We start from the raw sequence: 22807 nt of genomic DNA, 5'->3' as shown, positions 1-22807 counted from the left end.
GAAAATACATGGGTTCTAATTATTTGTTAGTATACAATTTATGCTCCCCGCAAATAAAAAACACGAAGACTGATGGAAAGGCCCCGAACATGGTAAGCTGGTGCCTAACGAAAATGACTGACAGACAATATTGATTCTAAATGTTATTTGTGTAATGACAATGAATAGTGAAATAAATTAACTGCAATTTGCTAAAACTATTGTGATTGTGCATTAATTATAGCTAACCTTCAAATGGTACAGCTAACATAAGCTCGCTTTTATCTATCGTGATCGCTGGCAAATGAAATAGAAACAGACAATTATAGCTAAAGTACACAGAACAATAATATAAACACACCATATAAAGTGTTTGTTTCTGGAGCTGAAATGAAAAAATCCCAGAAATGTTCCATATGCACAAAAAGCTTGTTTCTCTCAAATGTTGAGCACAAATTTGTTTACTTCCCTGCTAATGAGCATTTATCCTTTGCCAAGATAATTCCTCCACCTGACAGATGTGGCATATTAAGAAACTGATTAAACAGCATGTTCATTACACAGGTGCACCTTGTGCTGGAGACAATAGAGGCCACTTTAAATGTGCAGTTGTGTCACACAACACCATGCCACAGATGTCTCATGTTTAGGGAGAAAAAACAAACGGAAGATAGAGGCGTACCTGCGCTATTTAGCCATCTGCGTCTCCGAACGCCTGGGTGTAAATGGAAGATGGGTGCCACTGAAAGAAATACTGTCGGCTGCAACTGTGTTAAAACAGTGTACAGTTAGTGTTTGTGATATGAAAGTGGAGGGCTTTTTATTTCTTAAACTGTGCCGCAATTGAGAATGGATTCAAGTTTAGATGGAGTACTTGGCTGTTTTGGCTGCCAATTCGCCTCTAAACAGAACATGTAAGGTCCTTGGACTATACGGAGTAACGTTAGGATCCTTTAGTCCATTATTGGGCTCGTTAAGACGGTGCTCATGGGCTTGTATATTACCATCAGCAGAGGCTATATGACACACATTGTGGACATCAAGCTATAATAATGACCAGCATTTAGCTACCAACAACTGGTAGACATGTTTGCGTTTCTTTAGTTTCATCAGTGTTATTTAGATGGATGATGTTTAACTTAATGCGCCAGTGATAACGTTAGCAGAGAGTTAGTAAGCTAGCTATTCCACTTACCCCGGTTCACGTCCATGCTCACATGAGCCCATGATAATGCTCAGTGCTGCTGATTGAGAGGCTTTAGAAGTTGGTGGTAGGGACAGCATCCACCGAAGCAACTACCTGCTGAAGCCCCTCCTTCGATTGTCGATAGCAGTTGAAATTCCCAGGGATGAAATGACCGCCTCATTCTCACAATATCTATCCCACTTCATAAAACGTTTTCAATTGCAATGGTCGAAAACTTCACTAAAACTTTGACAACAAAAAAAGATTATGTATAAAATGCAATTGCTAGCTCGATACTGTTACTGTCTTTACGCGTACGGAAAAACCCCACACGCATTCAAACTAATTATGCGTTCGAATCCAAGTGGGAATTTAGCAGTTGTGATATCGTAAATACCAGTTGGGTGCGTTTGTGCTTTGAACTAGCTGAGAAACGCTGATTGGCTAATGGTCAACAAGCTGCGTAAACCATCAACTAAAAGTACAGCTATCATGCTTGTAAACATATTGTAGTGTTCAGAAACCATCGGAAATGGATACTTCCTCAATTCCCGATTTGGAAGACAATTTATAAATTCAAACGAACCGCATGGAAGTTTATATGTATACTACATTGAAGTTTAGAACACGTGTTGTCTTCCAAGAGGGGGTAATTGAATAAGTATCGCCAAGTAAAGCTCGGTCTAAAATTCTCTGTGCTAATGCTTTAAACTACCTACTATGTAACGGCTGTAAGGAAGAATTCACATATCACCAGCATTTCTAAGTGAAGACTTGTATTTCCCAAGTGTGTGACACAGACCCTCGGGCGTTATGGGTTTGTTTCCAAAGTTAAGAGCTGATTAGGAGAAAACCTCAAACCCAACTTTAAGGACCACATTACAGTATTATAAACATTGATTTAATCGTTTGTTAACATTTGGGAATGTTTTCTTGGGGGTGATCTAAGTTACTAGTGTATGTGTTTTTGGCATTGAGAAATAGGTGCTACACTCTTTTCAAAGGGGGCATCTATTGGATGCTTATTCCCTATGTCAGTTTGCTTCTCCATGCTGCTCTAGCTTAGTGCATCTCTTTAATAAAGAAGTAGTCAAGCAGGGATGTATTCTTCTGCTTGTCAGCAACAACCTTCATTCAACATGATGAATTGGTATTTAATTGTTGCTGCTCACCATTTTGTAAATTATTAAAGCATTCATATGTTAATGTCATTTAGTACCAAAATGATCTGAACAGTGCTCTGATGCAAGGACAAGAGGGTCGAGTCGTGATTCTCTATTCACGGTCCAGATTCCCATTCTTGCTTCTGCTAGCGTTTTTTCTCATACAAAAACACTTCAGTTGCCTCTAAAGCCCTGATACTATGTCAGGGGACTGTGCTGACAGCCATATACTGGTGAGGGTGGGTGGATGAGTGCGTGTCTGTGCGTGTGTGTGTGTGGCTGTGTGCTTGCGTGCATGCACGTGTGTGTGTGTTTGTGAGAGGTTGTCTTACATCTGCAGATCCTTGTCTGTGATATAATTTAGAGGTCGGGGAGGACTCCTTACGCCCACCTTTCTCTCAGTGACTTGGGCTGTGGGTGTCGAAGTGCAGAAACATGCTAATCTGAATAACAAACAATCCTCTATTTGCATACATATGTCCATTCTTAGCACCATTTGTATTTGCATCGTTCCCCCCCCCAAAAAAATGCAGGTTGTTGTGGGTGTTTTGTAAAACAAGCTCAGGAAAGCACTTTTTGTGTGCTTTGATGTGTATGTATTTTTAGATATGTAAGAACTGGGTAGAATGAAACATCTATCTACAGCCAGGATGCAAGACTCTGGTCCTCGAAGTCTGGGGACAATGGAGTTGTGCACCCCTGATATCCAGCATATGACTGAGACCATACAGCAAACAGAAAACAGCTCCCGTGGCTTCTATATTCTGGATAAGCTTATGTTAGAGACTCTGCTCCATGAATGCCAGTAAGCTTAGTGAGCCACCATCAAGCAGAAACTACTGACAAGCTTTCTGCTAGTCCACTTTCCATTCTCGGCACCCACAGAATCCGTTTTATCTCCCTGTCACTTTAGTGACTTGGCTGCTGTTCAATTTTGTTATATGACAAAAGCTAACTCAGTATTATCCAGCAGGACTGCATCTATTCCTCTGACACTTTGATAGACTCCCAAACACACAACCTCAGAGAGATCAACGTCCTCTGCAACGCCTCTTCAACCTCAGGAGGCTGAAGAAATTTGGCTTGTCACCAAAAGCACTCACAAACTTCTACAGATGCACGATCGAGAGCATCCTGTCGGGCTGTATCACCGCCTGGTACGGCAACTGCTCCGCCCACAACCGTAAGGCTCTCCAGAGGGTAGTGAGGTCTGCACAACGCATCACCTGGGGGAAACTACCTGCCCTCCGGGACACCTACACCACCCGATGTCACAGGAACACCATAAAGATCATCAAGGACATCAACCACCCGAGCCACTGCCTGTTCACCCCGCTATCATCCAGAAGGCGAGGTCAGTACAGATGCATCAAAGCAGGGACCGAGAGACTGAAAAACAGCTTCTATCTCAAGGCCATCAGACTGTTAAACAGCCACCACTAACATTGAGTGGCTACTGCCAACATACTGACTCGACTCCAGCCACTTTAATAATGGAAATTGGTGTAAAAATGTATGACTAGCACTTTAAACAATGCCACTTAATATAATATAATGTTTACATACCCTACATTACTCTTCTCATATGTATATGTATATACTGTACTCTATATCATCTAATGCATCTTTATGTAATACATGTATCACTAGCCACTTTAAACTATGCCACTTTGTTTACATACCCTACATTACTCATCTCATATGTATATACTGTACGCGATACCATCCACTGCATCTTGCCTATGCCGTTCTGTATCATCACACATTCATATATCTTTATGTACATATTCTTTATCCCCTTACACTTGTGTGTATAAGGTAGTAGTTGTGGAATTGTTAGGTTAGATTACTCGTTGGTTATTACTGCATTGTCGGAACAAGAAGCACAAGCATTTCGCTACACTCGCATTAACATCTGCTAACCATGTGTATGTGACAAATACAATTTGATTTGATTTGAACACTCTCTCAATAGCAACACATTATTGCATCAGAAAGGTACTGTATATTCAATTTGAAGAGCAACATTCCCCTGGCTTCTTGTAGATTCACCAATTGGAAAAAGGAGGGAGTTGTAGTGTTTTTTTTCACAGCTCAGTTTTTTTTTTGTTGCCTAATAATCTTCGATATGAAAACAGTACTGTGTTTTGCGGGACTTTTCACGTTTCAAATGCTGTCCAGAATTAAAACCGTCCCTGGAATTATTGCCCTCTAATTTCACTATCTCATTAAAAGTCAATATTCTTTACATGAATTAATGATCTTGCAGTAACATTGATGGGGCCATATCCAATTTCTACAGAGAAGGCATCACTGGGGAAGGAGTAGCTGGGTTTCCCAACTCCCCGGTATGTACAGTACACCTGGGTGGAGTTGGGTTGAGATGACTGGGGGTGGAGTGTACCTCCGAATACACCGAGTCGCTGCCAGTTCAAACAAGGAAACAGTCAGTAAATGTATTTGACAAAAAGCTTTATTAAAAAGTGTGGGTTTCAGCATACGCAGCTACAGATGACAAACATGGGTATGCGGCACGGGTTTAAGAATGTACTTCGTTACAAGTATTGACTGACAGCGGCTCGACGTAGTCGTAGAAGGTTCAGTCCGCCCAAAGCCGTCCGCTCTCAACTCCATTGATGTGATGTACATTGTGGAGTTGAGAAAAACTTGGCCTAGAGGGCAGGTGTAAAGTGATATTACCCAATATGCTGAGATGGCTCTAAAACAAGCTGACCCTACCATTTGTATCTTTCTTTGGGGCTTTGAAGACGTGTTTGGACTTGGGACAGACGGCCTATCCAGCAGTGCACATTACAGGGTATAAATTGGAAAATCGACGAGAGGTCTGGACACAGAGCGCAGTGAGGATGAAAGAGCAAGACAGATGGTAATAGAGATGCATGAGAAGAAAGGAACCTTTACGGTGTGCTTATTAAAGATACTATTTGTAATATGAGATCCCGTCAATGATAAGTCAATGTAAGATTTGGCCAAAACGAACACACTTTGAGGAGAAGTGATGTGCTGGAACAGATACAGGGGGCATATAGGCAATCAAACCAGGTCACCGTGGTCAGGAACTAGGCGACATGATGCATCATCCAGTATTGAGTGACATAACCAGTGGTTTTAAGGATGGTTGTTTCGCTTGGGATGGTCAAAGACAAAAAATAGACTTTTGTGTTGGATATTGTATGTACGCCACATTTGCCTCGAGTTGCACTCAAAGGTGACGATCCAAATGGCCTTTATATGGTGTGTTTATGCTCACGTATCGTTGGTAGATTTGGTTTCCATAGAAACACACAGTTCCAGGCAGGTATGAGGATTACGTAAGGTCTTATTAAAACAAAAACAACCACACTTGTTTTCCATACAGCTGTGGCACAATTTCTGATGTTTTTCTTGTCATTGTTACAATTGCTGTCTCTCCTCTTCTAACGCTCACAATACAAATGTTTTGCAGTGTTTAATTGTGCTCATATCACCTCTATGTTTCCAAATGGTTATGATGGCAATTTGTCTGTAATTGTTTCTTTTTCCCAACGGAAGGGAAATCACAGAGCAGCCTCTTCACTGAGATTGTTGATGGCTTTTAGTATATGGATGCAGGAAGCTACCTACTTACGCAACACCAAATTACCTTCTTGTAATACTGTCGATGGTGCTTTTACAAAATAGCTGGGCTGTCCTCCAATATGAAGCCACTCAATAGGATGCAGGTCAGAAAACAGAGAGTTACCCAACAGTGAGTCATCACAAGTTTGATTATCTGATCTCAGAGAAGCAGTGTGATTATCCTTATTGTGTGCCAATCACTATAGATTACTGAGTATTATTATGTTACAGAATAAATGGAGGAAATATAATGATTTATTTCTGGGTTCAATAACTCCTGTCACACCCTCCGGGCCAGTTCCGTTGAACTTTATCACAATATTTGAATATCCTCTACTGATTATGCTCCATTAAGTGGTGTGTTATATTGATTTTTAATATGTTCTGGGTCTCTGGCAGTCTTTTGGATGTGACTTTTAGCTTACAGTGTTGTTGACTAATATAGCAGAGAGGCTCAGTTGGTAGAGCATGTTGCTTCCTATGCCAGGGTTGTGGGTTCAATTCCCGCTGGGACCACACATACGTAAATGTATGCACAACCAAAGATTTCAAGACTAAAGGCTGGGTGTGTTCGTAAATTGTAACAGTCCCTCCTGCAGCAAAGCATCTCCACAACATGATGCTGCCACCCCCGTGCTTCACGGTTAGGATAGGGTTCTTCTGCTTGCAACCATCCCCCTTTTTCTTCCAAATATAATGATGGTCATTATGGCCAAACAGTTCTATTTTGGTTTCATCAGACCAGAGGACATTTCTCCAAAAAGTACGATTGTTGTCCCCATGTGCAGTTGCAAACCGTAGTCTGGCTTTTTTAATGCGGTTTTGGAGTAGTGGCTTCTTCCTTGCTGAGCGGCCTTTCAGGTTATGTCGATATAGGACTCATTTTACTGTGGACAGTTTCCTCCAGCATCTGTTCTGGATTTGATTTGCACTTTTCGCACCAAAGTACGTTCATCTCTAGGAGACAGAACGCATCTCCTTCCTGTGCGGTATGACAGCTGCGTAGTCCCGTGGTGATTATACTTGCGTACTATTGTTTGTACAGATGAACGTGGTATCTTCAGGCATTTGGAAATTGCTCCCAAGGATGAACCAGAATTGTGGAGGTCTACAATTTTTATTCTGCAGTCTTGGCTGATTTATTTAGATTTCTCCATGATGTCAAGCAAAGAGGCACTGAGTTTGAAGGTAGGCCTTGAAATACATCCACAGGCACCATTCCAATTGACTCAAATTATGTCAATTAGCCTATCAGAGGCTTCTAAAGCCATGACATAATTTTCTGGAATTTTCCAAGCTGTTTAAAGACACAGTCAATTTAGTGTATGTTAACTTCTGACCCACTGGAATTGTGATAAGTGAAATAATCTGTCTGTAAACAATTGTTGGAATTTCTTTTTGTTTCATGCACAAAGTAGATGTCCTCACTGACTTGCAAAAACTATAGTTTGTTAACAAGAAATTTTAATGACTACGAGTTTTAATGACTACATCCTATGTGTATGTAAACTTCCAACTTCAACTGTAGGCCTATGGGTATGCATAAGCTCTGACATGCATATGGGTGTTTTGTATTAATTATCACCTTAGAAAGCACTGTCCTATTCGTTGTTTTAGGCTTTGAAACAACATCCACTAGGATCATGTTTTCCACTCAGTTTTCAACCTGTTGTTGAACTTCTTACTTCAAATTGATCAATCGCAATTTTAAAAGGAAGATACTGTTTTAATGATAAGTGTTTGATTTGATTTTCGATCCCATTTGCATCGATGTCCGAGTGGTTCGAGGGACAACAGAGCACTCGACACGAAAGCACTCAGAACTGCAGAGCGATAGGGCAGAAATAATACTCAGAATACTCTGACCGTACTCAATGTTCCCTTGGGCACATCTGTGACTTGACTGTGACTATTAAAAACTGTTATCAGCGGATTATTGCATGGACCGTGGAAACAGGGGCAGAAACCACAGATGATCACAGCTTCAATTAAAGAGAAACAATACCGACTGTAACATGATCTTTAGTTTCTTTGAACTCTTATTCATTAATTCCTTAAGAATTCTGATTTATTAATTGCTGCATCAACATTTTTAAACTAGTAGGCCAGTAGTTAGTATACAATGCGTGATATTGATATCAGGGCAACCACTCAGCTTCTAATGGACTTGAACAAGGCTCCAAGAACACAAGTGCTTCCAGCATTTTTATAGCTTGCATACTTAGTTAAAAGGAAATGTAAGAAGTGACTCAGTTCAACGTCCTGGACTGACAAATGGTCAGATGTTGATCTCATCCCTGTTATAATTCGTTTTTGCTTAATGAATTCATGAAATGAATTATGGGGCGGCTGTGTAAAATACCTCCTCCCGTAGCCATGTTTTCCTACACATTCAAATGTACAAAAGGTTGTTGCATGGAGCTCTGCTCAGGGTGAATTGATACAATGCAAGTAATCAGATCATGTAACTGCAATTACGATAGCATCTGCCGAATAACAGGGACGAGAGGGTTATCCTGAAGATGAACCCGTAGCTTTATGTAAAACAAATTCATGTTGCGGCTCATTAATTCAAACCTCATCATTCAATCCTCGTTATATTAATTTGTTTACGGGGATATGAGTGGAGTGTTTTATTAAGCATTCACGATGCCTGGTGCTCATGATCGAGTATCTTAAATCCATGGAACTGAACCTTGTAAACTTGAAACTTTCCTTCACTGAGCCTTGATGGCAGCATGGCTGACCACACTGAGCTTGCTAAAAGAGTATAGCAGAAACCTGTCTCATATGACCTATCTTATCTACACCACATGGCCAAAAGTATGCGGACACCTGTTTGTCAAACACCTAATTCCCAAATCATGGGCATTAATATGGAGTTGGTCCTCCCTTTGCTGCTATAACAGCCTCCACTCTTCTGGGAAGGCTTTCCACTAGATGTTGGAACATTGCTGCGGGGACTTGCTTCCGTTCAGCCACGAGCATTAGTGAGTTCGGCCACTGATGTTGAGCAATTAGGCCCGGCTCGCAGTCGCCGTTCCAATTCATCCCACGGGTGTTCGGTGGGGTTGAGGTCAGACCTCTGTGCAGGCCAGTCAAGTTCTTCCACACCGATCTTGACAAACAATTTATCTATGGACATCACTTTGTGCACAAGGGCATTGTCATGCTGAAGCAAGAAAGGGCCTTCCCCAAAGTGTTGCCACAAAGATGGAAGCACAGAACTGTCTCGAATGTCATTGTATGCAGTAGCATTAAGATTTCCCTTCACTGTACTCACTAAGAGGCCTAGCCCAAACCATGAAAAACAGCCCCAAACCATTATACCTCATCCACCAAACTTTACAGTTGGCACCATGCATTCGGGCAGGTAGCGTTCTCCTGGCATCTGCCAAACCCAGATGGGTCTGTCAGACTGCCAGATGGTGAAGCGTAATTCAACACTCCACTTTTCAAGAGTGCAATGACGGCAAGCTTTACACCACAATGGCAGCTGTGTGCGGCTGCTCAGCCATGGAAACCCATTTCATGAAGCTCCCGATGAGCAGTTATTGTGCTGACGTTGCTTCCAGAGGCAGATTGGAACTCGGTACTGAGCAACCGAGGACTGACTATTTTTACGCGCTTCAGCACTCGTGGTCCCGTTCTGTGAGCTTGTGTGGCCTACCACTTTGCGGCTGAGCCGTTGTTGCTCCTAGATGTTTCCACTTCAGAATAACAGCACTTACAGTTGAACTGGGCAGCTCTAGCAGGGCAGAAATTGGCTGAAATAGCCGAATCCACACATTTGAAGGGGTGTCCACATATTTGAATTTTGAATTTGATGTCCCATGAATGGTAATATATCTTTTAACTTCCCAAAGAGATGTGAGTTGTCAGGAAAGTCCATTGGACTCATTGCACCCTTGTCTTTGCTGAGCTTCCTGTGGTCCAGCATTGAAGTCATTTGATTATCTTAATATGCTCTCTTCTAGTTCCTAACCAATGTCACTGTATGAACTGAATTGATGAGTAACAAAAGGCTCCAGGGTGACTTAGACAGAAGACATCTACTCATTTCGGGAAACTTTTTGAAAGTGTCAACACGATTCACTGCCTCTGAAATAGAAATTGTTTCCCTATCAATGAAAGTCAAAATGAAAGCAGTTTTTTAGGAATAAAGATGTCCAGTCGTTTTAATGTTGAACAATTGTTTCCCTATCAAAGAAAGGCAAAATGAAAGCAGTCTTTTGGGAATAAAGATGTCGAGTCATTGTAATGTTGTACTCCGGCCAAAGACAATGAATCCCGCTCGGGTGCACTGTACTGTATGCATTATGTGATAGATGAATGCTTGTAGTTGTTTATTTTCAGGCTCCCGGTATTGCTGCTCAAACATGAATGAGAACAAGAAGATACGCGTTACAAATGTGCACAACAGTGGCACCTTTAGTAGTGCATCATCTTAGCACTAACGTAGTGAATGACCAGTGGCAGATGATGACCAATTAAGAAATTGGTTGTGTGCTTTTTTAATCACGTTAAAGAGTTATTGGGGAGAAGGAATGGCTGAGTTTATTTTCTTGTCAGACCAGAGGAAATCTCTGAAAGCCAACATTGTTTATATGGTAGTGCTTTTCATCTCATAAGTAATTGCTGTATGGCCTCTAGGCCAGTACTGATATTCTCTGCTTCTTTCTCAAATTACTGAGGAATTAGCGTTGTATGGAACCTGAGCATGAAATATTTTTTTTTTGTAGGTACATTTCTCTGTTATATGTACTAATTAATCAAGTACATTTTGTGAGTGATATTGTTTGATGAATGAAAACAATATTTTATGAACACTTAATTGGCCACCGCGCCAGGCATGTAATTGAGTACGGGTTGCTCTGTGATTATGAAGTGTTTGTTTAACGCTGTGCTAGTCAAATATTTCATCTCCACAGCATTAGCCTTGTGTGCCTTGTGCACTGACAATCTGACATAATTCTCTGCGGTAGAGTCGAAGTCATCAAGTTCATTTCCTGCAATAATGATAATCAATCCAATCAACCATGATCTTTTTGTCTCTCTGTTTTGTCTGTGTTTGACAGGGATGACTTGCCAAGCGAGGACCTCTTACACTGAGGACGAGGTTCTATGGGGACATCGTTTCTTCCCAGTCATCTCCCTGGAGGAGGGGTTCTTCAAGGTGGACTACTCTCAGTTTCACGCCACGTTTGAGGTCAACACCCCCCCGTACAGCGTGAAGGAGCAGGAGGAAAACCTGCTCATGTCCTCTCCACTCATGGCCCCGTCCCTGTGCAACAGCGGCGAGGGAGGGAAGAACAGCTCCATGGACTGCCTGGAGAACCTGGAGGACAAGGAGAGCACCACCACCAAGCTGCCATCCAAGCTGCAGAAGATGCAAGGGGGCGGCTGCGGACGGGACGGGCTGCCCATGCCTAGGAAGCTGCTGAGGATGAGCTCCACCACTTCGGAGATGATCTACCCCGGGAGCATGGGGGAGCTGCCCATGAAGCTGCAGCGCATCAGCTCTGTCCCCGGCGTCTCCGATGAGAAACAGATGAGCAAGATGGTCTCCAAGATCAGCTCCGATCCCATCAGCCAATCCGTGGCAGACTTGCCCCCCAAGCTGCTAAGGATGCAGGGGGGAGGGGGGGTAGGGGGCCGAATGGACGGACACCTGCCCCCGAAACTCAGAAAGATGAATTCCGACCGCTTCACGTAGAATGGGCAACCCGTTTTAACTTATCACACCCCATACCCTTATTCCAACCCTTGTATTATTTCAAATTTATTAAAAGACATGATTCTTATACTCAAGAAAATGTAGTGTATATATTCGTACAGATATACCTTATATAAAGGTGGGGTGATTGAACACAGAACATTTGTTCCTGGATGGAAGCATACGTGCTATGTTGAAAGACCTCTGATTTTTTTCAGGAAAATGTACGATTAGCACAATCTGGCATGTCCAATACACTAACCGCATGCAAAACAGATCCGCTCTAATTTCTGGCATGACATTTATTGCTGTATTATTTTACAGAGATGATTTGAACAGTGACATTACATACAATGGGTCCGAACATTTGCACAACGCCACGTGGTTTACAAAAATGGAAAACCTACATTACATGGGTCTCATTTACGGCGGAGAAGGCTGCGTACGTTTGATTTTGAGTTGGCCGCTTTTGTTGTTTACTGTAAAATTGTGTGGCAACGCTCTGTTAAATGCATGCTACTATTATTGTCTTTGCTAAGACAAAGGTAATAGACACAGATGTTTAGCCTTTACTATATTACCGTGTTTCCATTTCCATGTTTGTTCACAGCTGTATTTTTGGTATTTCATGTATAGGAGGATATCTTACCATGTGCAATTTTTACACCTTCCTTAGTTCAGCAAGCGTACTGTATGTTGCTGGGCGACGCAATCTATATTTGCAAATGCATGGTCCACATCATATGACAGATTGGAACTGGGCACAATCTTATTAAGCAACGTGAGTTTACTTTACAAGGTAACACTTATGTTGGAAGGGCCAATGCTACCTACCGCCTTATAAGCACAACATAACCATTTACACAACACACAGGACACTATTTCGGGTACTGTTCATGGCAGGAAGCATTTATGGTGTTTTGACAAATGTCCTGAGCAGTACTGTACAATGCCTCTTTTACATGGAAGTTAAAACAACTGAACACACGGTCGTGTATGCCTTCTCAAACAGTCGTTTTGAAGTTCAAATGATTATTTATTCGACTTTTCATTGAAAACAAGTGCACCAAAATTTCGAGTTAACTGTCACCGCATAGATCTAGATTTAGAGGTGGACCTATATTTAGGAAAAAGTAACCACCTTTGTCTTAAGAGTCTATTATGCTCTCTCTTAAACTAAAGCAATAATGTTATTCTTAATGACTATAATCTTTATATACCCACAGGGTCTGCAGCAGCCCCATTACCAGTATATTTACTGAATCAATGCCATGGAACCTGGTCCTACTAAAACCACCAATGACATTGTATGATACTCAAACTCTTCAGGAATAAAGATCTAAGAGGCAATTGTTGACACGTTGATTTAATGGGACACGGGTAGCTTGCTTTTTGCACTGTCACTGTCAAATAAATAAAAAGTCTTGCATAGAAGACCCAAAATGTGTTAAAAAAGTCTAGTTGTTATGGACATTACATAATATGGTACAATATGTATGGAATGTACTATATGAATAAGTATGATTGGGGTTTATAGAGTTACCAAAAATAGTTTATTATATAATTCAATGCAGTATCATATCAAGCTTGCCGTTAGTTAAGTCTATCCTCTATCCAGAGATAAGCCTTTGTTCAGAATCTTAATAAGCTATTTCTAATATATGAGATAGATATGAATATGAGAGCTCCTGATGCCATTATCCTCATTGGTTCTGGAGTAGAGTCTAAATCTTCATTATGCACCTTAAATCAGCACTTACCGCTACTGAGACAATTTCACTTTTATCACCCAGGAGATCTTTGCAGCCGGTGCCATTTGCCTTTATCATCTGCCCTGAGAGCGGCGGTGTCGCTGAGATCTCTATCCATTTAAAGGTTTCATAACCGCACCCCCCAAAAAGAAAAACTGCACCCGCACTGCATTCATTTGACCTTCTGTGAACTTTGAAGACGTCGAATCTTTGTCATATGTTCTATGTCCCCCACAATTCATGGAACAAGACGGGGAATAACAGAAACTCTGACTTGCGTTGCTGCTCAGACACGTTGGTTGAATTAGAATTGGCAGAGCAATTTCATTGAATTCAATTCCAGGGCTCTGCTGATGTGGCTCTCTTTGTTTCATTGGCTGTCGAGAGTTTTATAAAGTGTAAGGGAACTTAACCGCAATAAAAGGCAAAAGGCATGTTGATATCTGAAGCGTTAAACACGCGAAGGAGTCATGAAAATGTTCATGCTTTTTCATACTAATATCCAGGAAAGTGAGGCTGCCTATTGCAAGGGAACTGCAGTAATTGGCAGCTGATTAGGCAAATACATTCAATTTAGAGCTGGCTAGTAATGCACTTAAAATGACTTTTCGTCCATCAGCGGTTCCACAGAATCCAAGCGGTTGTAAAATAAAGACCCTCTCTCCATCGATTTGTTTTCTAAATAAACAGAAATGTTCTTCCATTCAGCAATTTGCAATTATAATGCCACTTTGTTTTCATATGACGACAACAGTGGCACTGAGTTAAATATTAAACGCTAAATATAGCCTGTTGACTTTACGACGCTGACTGTTTGGTCTCTCTCTCTCTCTCTCTCTCTCTCTCTCTCTCTCTCTCTCTCTCTCTCTCTCTCTCGCTCTCTCTCTCTCTCTCTCTCTCTCTCTCTCTTCTCGCTCTCGCTCTCTCTCTCTCTCTCTCTCTCTCTCTCTCGCTCTCGCTCTCGCTCTCTCTCTCTCTCTCTCTCTCTCTCTCTCTCTCTCTCTCTCTCTCTCTCTCTCTCTCTCTCTCTCTCTCTCTCTCTCTCTCTCTCTCGCTCTCTCTCTCTCTCTCTCTCTCTCTCTCTCTCTCTCTCTCTCTCTCGCGCTCTCTCGCTCTCTCGGTGAGTGACAGCCGAGAAGACACTTTAGGAATTCTACATTTAAATCATCTGCACCAGAGTTATGCTGTCCCTAAATAGCTTTATGGAGTAGTTGGTTTATGTCGGACACATCTTAGATTCAATTATAGGAAAGTGATTCCATCATCATCAAATTCAATTAGTGACATACCGTACAGAGATCGTGAAAGTGCCAATTGTTGCATGTAAGGGGATTCTTTGAGATCAGAGTGGAAATCTAATGGGGTTCCACTATAATCAGAAAACACAGTATTGCAGTGCTGTCGTTGCATTCATGGTCCGTCTGTAATATTGTACGTGTCAGTGGTTTCATAGAACTTAAAACCAACCTTCACCAACATGGTACGGCTACTAGAGTGATGTTGGAACTTTAGGTCCCGGGCACATTATACTGGAGGACAATTTCACACGGTTTAAAGTGATGACCCGCTTCTGTCCAGGGACACTGAAAGCCATTTGCCTTGAGGATGAGTTTACACAACTGTATGGGGATTTCCCATTTATTTAGACGTTTATGTGGTACCTCTGCATTTGGACTCATGACTCATGTGAGCACAAAGGTGCTAGTTGGGTCAACAAAACTAGTGTTTGGGTGTTTGTTGATGCTCAAGGCATCATTGAACAGCACGCGGGTTCATGGTACCCCGACACACTGACAAAAGCAGGAGGAGTTGCCTTTCTTTGTCATTTTATACTGTAGCTATTACCATTGTTCGTCTAGACATCGACAAATGTTGAGCTCATTGTTAGTATGTGATTGGAGAAAGATGTTGCTATTCAAATTTCACCCCATTTCTCCTGCTGCTGGAACAATGACAGTCATAACAATCGAGCCTTACGTCATTGAAACCGACGTTGCCTTGGGATTCATCCAAGGTTCTGTTGACGATGCCTCTGATGCTGTAACTCAGATTTACCCTTTCAAATCCACATGTTACATGTGCCATAATGACTTCATTCAACATAGGCCAAGACTGACAGGAGAGGCGAGAGAAGTGCATTGCCGACTGAAGCTGAGGGGGCATAAACGTGTTTTGTAGGGTGAACAATGTTTTTGTCACAATTCCTCCAATCCAGTACATTTGCAGAATTTCAGTGATCAAAGTTGAGTCAGCAAGGCAGGATATTACTGTGAGGGTAAGATTAAGATGGTAGGAGAGTGAGAAGAGAGAGAGAGGGGGACAGGGAGAGAGTGACAGAGAGAGAGGACAGGGAGCGAGTGAAAGGGAGAGTGAGAGAATGATGAGAGAGAGAGGGACAGGGAGAGAGTGAGAAGAGGGAGAGAGATACTTTCCTGTATTTTTGTCTGATTCTGTCAAGGCTTGTTTCACAGATTCACACCTCTCCGAATTCCTGTAACACAAAGAAAGCCAGCGAGGCTGAATTGCTATTTTTAGTTTATTGACAAACAAAACCTTAAGAACGATGATACATTTGGTGTGGTGCCAGAGACTGTTCTACAGTCTGTATTAAAAAAAAGATCAAATTAAGTCAAAACGGTCCATATCCAAACCTTTACTCTTCAACCAGTGGTTAGAGCATTGGACTAGTAACCGAAAGGTTGCAAGTTTGAGTCCCCGAGCTGACAAGGTACAGATCTGTCGTTCTGCCCCTGAACAGGCAGTTAACCCACTGTTCCTAGGCCGTCATTGAAAATAAGAATTTGTTCTTAACTGACTTGCCTAGTAAAATAAAGGTAAAATAAAAATAAATAAATAAAAACCAGTATTGGGAAGTATGGTAAATTGTAAGAAAAGGCTCGTGAACCCACGTAAAAGACACAGACAATTAGACACACAGTTCACAAGATCAATGGGAGAGAGAGAACCCCCCCACACACCCCCACCCACACACACACACCCAAGCACTCTTTTATTCTCTCTCTATTTTTTCTCTTTCTATCTTTTCGCTCGCTCTCCAACATGTGCCCCCCCGACTCCCTCCACACATACACACAGGGACGCATACTCACAAACATATGCAACCTAACAGATGCCTCGTCTCTGGTGTATTGTATTTGTAAGAGAACTCTGGTGTAGGCGTCGGCAAAACATCTCTGCACCTGAGTCAGAATCCATCTCGGCTCGAGTCGCCGGCAGCGAACGCACTGGAAAAGAGCTGAGGGGGAATCGCACCAGGCTCACTCTCTCTGGAATACTGTGCCTCTGTCCCGAATGGTACCCTCCTTTTGACCAGGGCCCATATGACTCTGATCAAAATAGTGCACTATATGGAATAGGGTGCCATTTCAGACACAGCCTGTTGACACTCTCCTTATTTACTTTCCCCCCATCTCATGTTTGCTGTGAGATCCCCGTACAACTGTTGCCCTCCTTCTCTGCCAGTATAATAATAATAATAATATATGCCATTTAGCAGACGCTTTTATCCAAAGCGACTTACAGTCATGTGTGCATACATTCTACATATGGGTGGTCCCGGGAATTGAACCCACTACCCTGGCGTTACAAGCACCATGCTCTACCAACTGAGCTACAGAACAGTATGATTTTGTTTACAGTGTGAGCACAGCCAGCAGAAAACTAAATTGGTTCTGTGAAGGTTCCCAGAACATTAGTTGCTGCAAAGGTTCTCATAACACAGAAACTGTCCGGTCGTGCTGATGATTATATAATGTTTGTATAAAACATTCACCGGATGTTGCATGAACGCTCTCAGAACACATGTTGTCCGTTGTTTAAAGGTTCCCAGAATGTTTCATTTCGTCGTGGGAAAAGTCTGGTGAGAACATTGTGGGGACTTCACAAAAGACATGTTCCCTAAACACATACGGTGCAGTTGTGTGGATGATTCTACAATGTTTCTTTTAGGGTGCAAAAAAAAACATTCACCTGATGTTACAAGAAAGTTCCCAGAAGACATTTGGTCTGTTCTTTAAAGAGTACCAGCATATTTCTCTAGGTTGTGGGATCATTTTGGGGATATGACAAGAGATATGTTCCCAAAACGCAAAATATGACATTCATACAATGTTTAAGTTCGGTTGCACAGGACATTCCTATAATGTTGTAAGAATGTTGACAGAACACCTGGTCTAAGTTATTTAAAGTTTCCCAGAACATTTTATTAAGTTATGGGAGTTTTCTGGGATGCCGCAAGAATATTCTTGTCATATTCACATAGGTTGCACAGAACATTCCCATAATGACATTCATAGCGTATTCGTTTTAGGTTTAACACAATATTCCATTGAAGTTCACGCAATATACATTTGACCTTGTCTTGGAGGTTGTCCGAACATTTCAAGAACATTTAAAAAATATATATATTGAAGTTTGACCTAATATTACCACAACATTCACAGCATGAAAATGTGAAGTTTCTTAAAACATAAGAGTCAGGTTGGAATACAATTATGTTTCTATCCGGAGTTAATTAATGCCAATTCACATTTGAAGGTGGCACAGAGACACATGGCATTTTAATTTCATCGGACATTTGAACAGCATTTAATCATACAAACACAACCATATATTTTTTTTTACACTTCATATGTTGACAAACCTGCAATGTTTGGATCACAAGACAGGTATTTTATCCTCTGGACCACAAGGGAAGCTATCTTACATTTCATTTTTTGTCACTATATAGCCATGACAGTATGGCCAAACAGGAATTCTATGCTTCCTTTTCAGCCTTCGTAGACTAAACTAACCCAGGGAAATACTGCTAACAGGGTTATCCATCATCTCTTCCACCATCGTATTTATATGCTGCATACATCTGGGCCCATATTTACAAGGTAACCAAGACTATGAGTGCCGATCTAGGATCACTTTTTTTTTTTTTAGATCATGAAAAATAAGACAAGGGGGTGGGGGGGGATCATATCAAGCATCTCAAAGTAGGAATGATACCGGATTCGTTTTTTAAACAGTAAAACAGTCGATTTATTCACAATGTTTTATTTCTAACAGTCTAAATTCTGCATTTCTGACTGGATTTATTCATCGAGATGAAATATAGATCAATGCTGTTGAAATGTCCTATGAATGGGGGCCTGCTCCGTACTCGCCGAGAGCTCCCGATAAATCTATAACAAACTTATCCTGAAACCTTGATAACTTTACCCATACTTATTACTACACTGTAGCCAAGAGTGGTGATATGCCTAACAGTTAACACATTTAAACAGGCAAGGGAAGCACCGAAACAGAACAAGAAACGACGGAGAATGAACCTTTGGCCATGGCCTCCTCGGAAACCAAAAATGGCAGCATGACACACCAGGGAGCAGCTAGGCTAGCTCACATCCTCAAAGTGATCAAAGAAGGCAATGACTCCGTCGCAACACAATTTAACTTTAAAACGGCTGAGATCAGCTGCTCCATCTCAGCACAGATGGCTGAAATCAAAAACTCCATCTCAGTCTCCGTGGACTGCAGGCGACCGGCTCAGGACATGGTTGATTGGGTCGCTAACCGGGTTATTGTCACTGCTAGCTGGGCTATGTCCCACTAGCCTGGCTTATTACTTGCATAAACCCGTAGGACTGCTTTGCTGGATTATACTATAGCTTACTGACAGATCAATGAGGTAAGACCCCAATATCCATGTAAACAAACTTTGTTTTTACCAGACTGACATTGTTTTTACGTTGTTATTTGGGACAAGCATGGTCCTCAGAGGCGTGCGTCAATATGATTTGTCAGACCTTTTTATATGGCTAAGCCATGACGTTTTATATATCTTTTTTATTTTTCTCCCTGTCATGGTAGGTGTGTTGGGATCAGGACACCCGTTATTGGTTTTGTTTTTAACTTGCATCATATAAGGATGGGTGAAGAATTCTCTATTTTGGTTCATGTACTGGGCTCGAGCTCCAGGTTCACATTGGCCTTCAAGTCAGAAATTGAATTTAGGAATTCCGACGCTGGGAGCGTATCTCCACTACAGGTTGTATTCGAGCTGGGTGCGTTCAAGAACAGCACAGAAGGGAATTGTTTGTTTTGTTTACTCTATATTGCAGTTCAGTTTTGTGAGAGACCTTTGATTTATAATATGTGTTTGACTACAGGATCACCGAAAATGGACAATAGAATATCCGACACCCTTATTGGACATGCTCCTGACATTTGCATTGATGTATTGAGTGAACAATATGGCTAAGATAGTAAATCATACATCATTGAACGTTAATGGACTGAATGGACCTGTTAAACAAAACTGAGTGCTTATGTGTTTGAAAAAGCTAAAGACTGATGTTGTGTTTATACAAGAAACACATCTAACGGACAGAACATAAAAAGTTAAAGTGGGAACGGGTAGGACAGTTCTTTTTTTGCCTCTTCATATAACATAAAGACACGGGGAGTATCCCGTGTAGCAAAAACAATTAAAACCATTATTGATCCACTGGGATGTTATGTAGTGGTCCATGGCAGAATGTATTCTGAATCTTGGACCTTGCTAAATGTATATGCACCTAATTATGATGACCATATTTGTATTCAAGAGATATTCCTCAAGGTAGCGGAATTTCAGGGAACACTCTTAGTTGGGGGCGACCTTCATTTTTGAATAATTACGATTCTGTGTGAGGAAAGCAACCTCAATTGACTAAGACAGCCAAATGCGCCCTATCGTTTATGAAAGACTTACATTTGAAAGACACATGGAGACAGGTCCTTCTCATACCCGGATTGATTATTTTGTCCTTTCAGCACAGTTAACTCATTCAGTTGTGGAAGCTGAGTATTTATCCAGAACTATCTCAGGTCATTCTTCCCTCACACTTTCTGTTTGGATACTGGATGGAGATCAAGGGACCTATAGATGGCGCCTAAACCCAATTCCTTTGAAATAGGCATAATTTTGTCAATTTATCAGAGACCAAATTTTTTTTTTCTGTCAAAGAAACTGTCTGTCCTCTCCCAATAGTTTAGTACTCCGGGATACATTAAAGGCATTTCTAAGGGGTCAAATAATGTTCTATACCAAAGGTCTCAAAATGAAATGTACTGCTGACTTTAATAAATTAGAGAATTAAATCCTATTGCTACAAAAAGAACACCAAAAATCTGTCTCTGAAGAAACATACCGCTCATTGGTGAGTAAAAAAACAAAGTTATAATACCCTAAGTACTTGCAAACTGAAAAGGTTATTCTTAGAACTTGGCAAAGATATTATGAATTGGGGGAGAAAACACACAAAGTCTTGGCATGGCAGATAAAAGCTGAAGAGATTTCGAGAACCATTGAAACACAGAACGGTCAAGTGTCTCACAACCCGGAAGAGATTCATTAATTATTTAAACAATACCATTCTAAGTTATACACTTCTGATGGAACGGAACCAGCAATGATGGACACATTTTTGTCTATTATTGAACTACCGCACCTCACACAGGAAGACCAAAACGAACTAGAACGCCCCTTTACAAAAACAGAAATTGAAAAGGCAATTTCTTCACTACAATCTGGCAAATCACCAGGAGACGATGGCCTTCCCCCAGGGTTTTATAAGGAGTTTAAGAATTAGCTTATTCCTCTCTTGATGGATGTTCTAAATTTAGTTGCTGAGATCCCGAACCTACCGGATTCCTTTTCCACGGCTATTATAACAGTTATGCATTAAAAAAATAAAGATCCTCTACAATGCTCTACCTATAGGCCGATCTCGCTCCTCAATGCTGACTATAAATCGATTTCTAAGGTGATGGCTAATAGATTAGGACAATATTTGCCAAACCTGATTCAACACCGATCAAACAGGCTTTATATGGAAAAGATCCTCCACCAATAGGTTGTGCGGGTTATCCAACGTAATTCACATGGCCAGTGTGGGGAGTGATCCTAGTATAGCAGTATCGCTAGACGCTGAAAAGGCCTTTGAAAGGCTGGAGTGGCCATACCTATTCAAGATCCGTGCTAAATTTAACTTTGGTCCTTGATATTGTCGAATGGGTTAAGACTTTATACCATGAAGCACTGCGCCAAGATCACCACTAATGGCATGATGTCAGACACATTCCCGCTCTTTAGAGCTAGTAGACAGGGCTGTTCACTTTCTCCACTCCTTTTTTTGTGCTGGCCATAGAACCCCCGGTGGAGGCCAGATTAACGCACAAGATCTAATTGTTCACAGACAACATTATTTTGTTCCTCTCTGACCCGACCCGATCCCTCTCAAAACGACAGATGCTTTTGGGTGCATACAGCTCTATATCAGGTTACAAAGTCAACATGGACAAAAGTGAAATGAACGGGTCCCTTCAGATGGTCGCCACAGGCATTCAAATATCTAGGAATCCGAGTTGATAATGCCTTAAGATATTTGTACACGCTCAACTACTCTGTCTTGGTTCAGAAGGTGGTGCATGGACCTGAATTGATGGATAGATCTGCCTCACATTATTTGGGAGAATTCGCTGCATTAAGATGCATGTTCTGCCTAAGATGGCACACATATTTCAATCTTTACCCATAATAATATATGCCATTTAGCAGACGCTTTTATCCAAAGCTACTTACAGTCATGTGTGCATACATTCTACGTATGAGTGGTCCTGGGAATCAAACCCACTACCCTGGCGTTACAAGCGCCATGCTCTACCAACTGAGCTACAGAAGGAAATCCTTAGCCAAGTTTCTTTTAAGTCCCTTAACAAGACCATAAGATCATTTGTATGGAACCGTAAAACTACAAGGGTGAGTTTGGACAAGTTAACGTGGGATTATGGTCTAGGAGGTCTCCGCCTACCAAATTTGAAGATGTATTACTGGGCAGCGCAAATGAGATGAATTAAAATCTAATTTGAAACTGAACCAGCCCCTTCTTGGACCCAGATGCAAATGCTTGCTCTTAATGATTGGGAGTAATACTATCTACATGTGGAACCACAAGGCTTATTTAAACAAAAAAAAACAGCAATCGATTTAGTAATATCTTGGCATGAAATTTGTAAGTAATTTGGTCTGAAACAACACTTGTCACCCAAAACACCCCGGTGGCAAAACGGCAACACGATTCAACATTGGCACGAGAAGGGAAAAAGCATTGAGAACATTGTTATATAGATGGGGTACTTATGTCATTTGAGCATCTGAAAGAGAAATAATCATTTAGTTATTTACGGTTAAGAAACTTGCTCAGAAGCTCCCTTGGAGAAATGACTTGACAAAATCTATGAAATATTGAACAACTACTCCACAATAAACGTGAATCGTTTAGATTTATATCCGGAGTTTACTTATTGCTAGTGCAACAATGCCCAATACCAGACGCATGCAAGT

General features: G+C 41.4%; 1 protein-coding gene across 1 annotated transcript in view; it reads left to right on the top strand.

Moving 5' to 3' along the window:
* The window catches only part of LOC118367132 (G protein-activated inward rectifier potassium channel 1-like), a 29507-nt gene extending 16495 nt beyond the window's left edge, over nucleotides 1-13012 (top strand). Inside the window, exon 3 of the mRNA XM_035750208.2 lies at nucleotides 11025-13012. Within this exon, the coding sequence (XP_035606101.2) occupies nucleotides 11025-11662 (638 nt within the window). The 3' untranslated portion in view covers nucleotides 11663-13012. The remainder of the gene's footprint in view (nucleotides 1-11024) is intronic.
* Nucleotides 13013-22807: the final 9795 nt, after the last annotated feature.

Source organism: Oncorhynchus keta, chromosome 34 (assembly GCF_023373465.1).
Source record: "Oncorhynchus keta strain PuntledgeMale-10-30-2019 chromosome 34, Oket_V2, whole genome shotgun sequence".
NCBI classification, from domain to species: Eukaryota; Metazoa; Chordata; class Actinopteri; order Salmoniformes; family Salmonidae; genus Oncorhynchus; species Oncorhynchus keta.
This window is presented reverse-complemented; position numbering and strand designations above follow the sequence as displayed.